Below are 5689 nucleotides of genomic sequence, written 5' to 3' on the forward strand. Positions count from 1 at the left end.
CCATCTTCTCCGGTAGAAGCATCAACCCTCACTCGCACCCTCAAAAAGGCTGGTCCCTTTTTATAAAAGGGAGTTTTAACAAAAAAAACCCACGCTACTGCTCATTTTAACGAAAAATCATATTTTTACACAAAAAAATCAATCCTGGTACTATTCACTTTACCCTTTATTTTGTCCTTATCGTAAAACTCAAAGTTTTCAAACCATTTTCATTAGTTTTCCTTTTATAAAATAGAAAGGGAAGTGTTATTGGCACTCCAAAAATCTCATTTTACACTCCTCATAAGTGTAATTTTCCTAATATAAAAAATTTGAAATGTATAATGAGATTTTTTGAAGTGCTAATAACAATTCCCAATAGAAAATGAAAAGACAACGAAGGGTATAGTTGTAATTCTGGTAATAAAAGAAATAGAAATCCAGATAGAACCATCTTCTCCGGTAGGAGCATCGGCGTCCTTCGGTCTTTCTTTCTTCTCCGAACTCTCAGCTTTGATCTGTAAGGGGTAAGGCTGCTACACCAACTTCAGATCCTCCACAGTTCTCTCACTCAACTCTCAGCTCTCTTTCTCTCCCACTCTTCAGGTAACTGCCGTTGGATTTCCCCTTTTTTCATGATTTCTGGAATTATTTGGGTATCCACCATGGAAATTTATTGAATTATTGTAATTATTGCGAATTTCTGGTGATTTGGGTCCTGGGATTTGTAGATTGGCAGATTTAATTTCAATTCCTGCGATTCTTAGTATTGTTTTTATGAATGTGATAGGATAATACCTGTCAATTGGTAAATTACAGTAAGGGAAAGGGATTTGACAAGGACAGATAAACGGTCACTTGGAGAGGGAGGGGATCAACCTTCAGGGCTTCTAGCCGGGTTGTATGCTGCATAGCCCCGTACGGAAAAGCAACACACTCTGTTGTTCCAGGACCACCACCATGACCTTTCAATCTTTCATTATTTCAAGGTCACCATAATCCTAGGAGAAATTATTTTGTAATCAAACAACACAAGCACAATGGCACATGCTGTTTCATACAGGCTAGAGCAGATGTGCCCCTATACACCCGAGTTCGAATTCCCCTCCCCACAGTTTGAATTAGTTAAGGGTTGATTATATTGCTTGTATAGAAAAATCCACTGTATGATACTATTAGGGTGTGTCTATGATAGTATGAGTGTGCGATTGTTAGCATGTATGACAACCAAGGGCAGATGCACTATGGGACCAAGGTGGTCCCAAGACCACCTGGAGCTCGGGGAATAAGCATGTGAAGGTCCTCGGGGACCCTCTGAATGTTTTGTACGGGTAACTTTTGCGCCCACTAAGTGTTTGATGTAATGTATGCTAGCATGTGAAGGTCCTAGGATGATAGCTATCAATTTCAATATTCTTCTGATGAAACGAATATTATTCAACTTCTTCGTATATCCTCCCATTATAGATTGATAAATGTAACTTTTATAACCATGAAAGAATTAACAGCTCCCCATGATATCTCTGTGATGTATTTACATTAAAGATGTAATCAGTTAGGATGGGTTTATCCTACTAGCACTAGGATTTAAATTAGTTTTTCCCTTTCCTATTGGTTTTAAGAATTTCCCTTTCCAATTAGGTTTTCATTTTCCTTTTTATTAATCTTAATTTTCTCATACAGAAGTAATAAGCCAACAACATGAGCACAATGGCAGCACTGACGACTTCACAGCAACAATAATTTCAGTTCAACAGGGTTTCTCATTCCCTTCGCTCACTCTCTCTGCTTCCCTAGGGTTTCTCAATTCCCTAACTCTACCATTTCTCCAAATTCTTTGGGTTTCCCATTGAAATTAAGCTATTAATTGGTTTAATTTCTTAAATTTCCGTGTATTTGTCAAATTTTTCTTTCTTGCCCTGAAGAAGAAACTGGAAATTGGTGAAAATTAGGGTTAGGGTTTGGATTGTAAAGAATGTCGAAAGTCAGGGATAGGATCGAAGATTTCAAGGATGCTGTGCGCCACTCTGCTATCTCTATGGGTTACAACGAGGTTCTTAAATTAATTCCATTCTCTCTCCAATTTATCGAATTTACGTGTTTATTTTGCCAATTAAAGACTTTCATCTGCATATTTACAGTCCAAATTGGCAGCAATTATGGCGAAATTCATTATTCATGCCCCTCGCCAAAGGTCGCCTTTTACCAGAGCTGCCCTCAAGACGGTATTTACACATTTGTCACTCTTCTTCTTCATTTCCATTTATTTATGGGAAGTGTTATTGGCACTCCAAAAATCTCATTCTACACTCCGCACAAGTGTATTTTTCTTTCCCAATATAGAAAGTTTGGAGTTTAGAATGAGATTTTTGGAGTGCTAATAACAATTCCCTTATTTAATCTGATTATGTTTTAAGTCATTTCCTTTTGTTCATTGGGTCAGCTCGAAAGCATTGGAACTCTGGAACAGTTTATGTTGAAACATCGAAAGGATTATGTCGATCTGCATCGCACCACTGAACAGGAGAGAGATAGCATTGAGCATGAAGTAAGTTATCAGTTGACAAATCCTGGCTTCTTATTTTTTTTGTAAGCTCCAGAAAATTTCGAAACATAGATTCATTTTAAAATTATATGGACAAACTCTACGGTTTCATGTATGCTATTCAATTTGATGTCAACATTTGTTTAAAGTGTATATCATTTTATGTAGGATTAAGTTGTGTATTCTGTAACATTGAGCTGGTTTCATTTTCATGCGTGAGTCCTTTTTTATTCACTTGCTTATTGTGTAAGAACAATTTTTCATAAATTGCTGGGGTTTACTTTGCTCTTGTTGTATTTTGAATGAAGGTTAGTACTTTTATTAAAGCATGCCAAGAACAAATTGATGTTCTGAAAAATAGCATTAACGATGACGAGGCAAACTCAAAGGGATGGCTGGGCATTAGGACTGATTACTCTAATGCTGATATTATAGCTCACAAACATGGTGTGGTATGATTCTTTCTCATTCTATCAATTATATCCAATGATATTATGTATTATTATTGTGTTCCGATTAGCCTCTAGGGAACTATGGATTTCTTCGCCCTGGTCGTGTTTCATACAGGAAGTCTTGTCCTTTTTAGTTGTTCTTTCTTGAGCTGAATTATATTTACCAGACTATTGGGTTACTTAATATTTGATCAACTTAATTACAATTGCATATTCCTCGGTGTAAACATGTTGGCAAGGAATGAATGGCTTGTTTGCTTATATAATTATCCAATGCATATTCTGAAACTACAGGTTTTGATTTTAAGCGAGAGACTCCATTCAGTCACGTCACGTTTTGATCAGCTAAGAGCCGTACGTTTCCAAGATTCCATTAATAAAGCAACACCAAGAAGAAAACTTAAGCGGATTAAGACCACAGAATCTGCAGATATCTCTAACTCTAACAATTTGGAGCTCAGAGAACCTAATGAATTTCAACCCGAGCCTCTAACAGTGCAACAAGAACTTTTAGATGATGAAACACGTGCCCTTCAGGTATTGTAATACATGGCTTTCTGTCTGTTCTCTTGACCCTTGCTATTCCCGTATTTAGAAACCCTTAAGTGTTTAAAGTTGCTTACTGCTGTTCTTGGTATGCAATGCAGGTAGAGCTGACTGGCCTTCTAGATGCAGTTCAAGAAACCGAAACTAAGATGGTGGAAATGTCTGCGCTGAATCACCTTATGTCCACACATGTTTTGCAACAAGCTCACCAAATAGAGCAACTATACGATCAGGTGTCGGATTATGTGTCTGTGCAGTTGTTTAGTATTTGGACCCACTGCCTTGAATTGTCGGTATTTGTTTAGAAAGGCTAATTGTCTCTTTCCTATTCAACAGGCAGTTGAAGCTACAACGAACGTAGAGCTTGGTAACAAAGAGATCTCCAAAGCAATCCAGCGGAATAGCAGCAGCAGGACGTTTCTTTTGCTTTTCCTATTTGTACTTACTTTTTCGATTCTCTTTCTTGATTGGTATAGTTAAATGCATTCTTCGTCGTATAAATTATGTTCTCCAAACTTTCACACAGGAAGTCGGGAAGAATTCGAAAAGTTGAGTTGAGTGATGTTTACTTAAATTACTTGTCTCCTCTTGGGTTCCAAGTGATTGGAATTGTATTTACAGATGTATATTTTTCACTTTACCAGACCAAGAAATACCTGAGGTATGTTATCCCCAATTTTAGGATAGTGTGATGTATATTCAAATTTTGGATTTGGCTACAATACTTTCATTTATTTAATGCAAATAGCATTTCGAAGGTTAGATGGTGATTGTATAAAATATATATATTTATGTGAATACATCTGACATCAGATAGTGATTGTATTAAATACATGTAAGTGTTGTTGTCATTCCTTCAAAGTTATACTAAATATTCCTCCTAAGTATTAACTCTTCATTTGTAAGTAAAAGCTTTTAGGTTCGAATTTTAAGAATGACAAGTTCAAAATTAATTTATTCTCCCATTTTTTAATGTAAATATATGTTTCTATAAAACTTGACTATGATACAAGAATTATTAAAAAGGTCAGTCGTCATTTAATGTACTCTTAATCAGTTGAATTACAAACTCGTGATTTTGTTAACTAGCCAACTAGATCTGATAATTTCTTACACGATCTGTCAACACGACACGAAAACAATACGAAAATAACGGGTTTCAGGTTAATACAATAATTAATCGGGTCTTTATTGGATCACAGTTTACACGCAGGTAACCTGTGGGTTACCTGTTTTGACCCATTAAGAAAAAAGTTATTTTGATGATGTTAAACTACTAAAAAAATTTACTATAAAATACAATACCCATAGTACGTATATTGTATATGAAATATGTATTATTGTATTATTATTTTATTTAAGTTTAAAAAGATTAAGTTTTATTATGAGAATTTCTTATTATCATTACTGGGATAAAATATTACTTGGCATGTTGTCCAAAATTCTATTCAACTAGTATAGTATAGGCAAAAAGACAGACTTTCAATAGAGTCAACGGCTTAACAAATTTTTTTACTCTCTCATTCAGTCATACTCATAAATCTTTTATCCTCTTAAAAGTGAGATTAAAAACTTATAAAACACATTAAAAAAATAAAAACATCATCAATATAACTCTTGAAGACATTATATCAAGTCAAAGTTCCAATACTATTTCCCTTGGTGATTTGATGAAAAAACATGTAAGGTTCCTCAATCTTAAAACACAACTCCCTTTGTTTTGCATATCCTAGAGCATTTGATATTTTGTAGTAATGTACTAATATTTTTTTTTATTAGGCTCTTATTTTGGGATACGTAAAATTTGAAAACAAATGGGTTTTTATGTTTTGAAGTAATATTTATGTGAGAATGTGGTATGTATATACTAGTTTAGTATTTATGTTTTTCATTTGATTATTTATTATTTAATGTATATATTTTCTTTAACGGGTAATAGGTCGGGTCATATTACCTATTAATATTAACGGATCGATTTCGGATCGGGTCATATTACCCTTTTGTTATAACGGATGTTATACGACACAACCCATTAAGATACCGGGTATATCACAAAAACGATACGAACACGAAAAACACAACACGAATGTCAAGTCTATAGCCAACTACTAGACCATAATTTTTTTGACTGTGACAAAGAACAATACACTAGAAAACACTAACTTGG

At 34.7% G+C, this 5689-nt stretch overlaps 1 protein-coding gene across 5 annotated transcripts; it reads left to right on the forward strand.

Moving 5' to 3' along the window:
- The first annotated feature begins 254 nt into the window (after positions 1–254).
- On the forward strand, positions 255–4284 carry LOC137735284 (syntaxin-81). 5 transcript variants are annotated; one of them, XM_088696305.1, is made up of 9 exons: positions 432–585; positions 770–968; positions 1663–2032; positions 2121–2204; positions 2423–2527; positions 2833–2976; positions 3271–3513; positions 3624–3755; positions 3859–4284. In XM_088696305.1, the coding sequence occupies exons 3-9, from the start codon at positions 1955–1957 to the stop codon at positions 4000–4002; spliced, it is 930 nt and encodes a 309-aa protein (XP_088552431.1). In that variant the 5' UTR covers positions 432–585; positions 770–968; positions 1663–1954; the 3' UTR covers positions 4003–4284. The 5 variants fall into 5 exon arrangements, with proteins under 5 accessions (XP_068330799.2, XP_088552431.1, XP_088552433.1 ...); XM_088696307.1 differs by having other exon boundaries at positions 799–1310; XM_088696306.1 differs by having other exon boundaries at positions 444–585; positions 799–968.
- Positions 4285–5689: the final 1405 nt, after the last annotated feature.

Source organism: Pyrus communis, chromosome 7, assembly GCF_041283825.1.
Source record: "Pyrus communis isolate YQ-2024b chromosome 7, ASM4128382v1, whole genome shotgun sequence".
Classification (NCBI taxonomy): Eukaryota; Viridiplantae; Streptophyta; class Magnoliopsida; order Rosales; family Rosaceae; genus Pyrus; species Pyrus communis.

Coding starts and splice junctions, on each gene's coding strand:
- LOC137735284 (XM_068474698.2), top strand. CDS start 1,955: ATGTCGAAAGTCAGGGATAGGATCGAAGATTTCAAGGATGCTGTGCGC. Junction 2,033..2,120: donor TCTCTATGGGTTACAACGAG/GTTCTTAAATTA, acceptor GCATATTTACAG/TCCAAATTGGCAGCAATTAT. Junction 2,528..2,832: donor GAGATAGCATTGAGCATGAA/GTAAGTTATCAG, acceptor TTTTGAATGAAG/GTTAGTACTTTTATTAAAGC.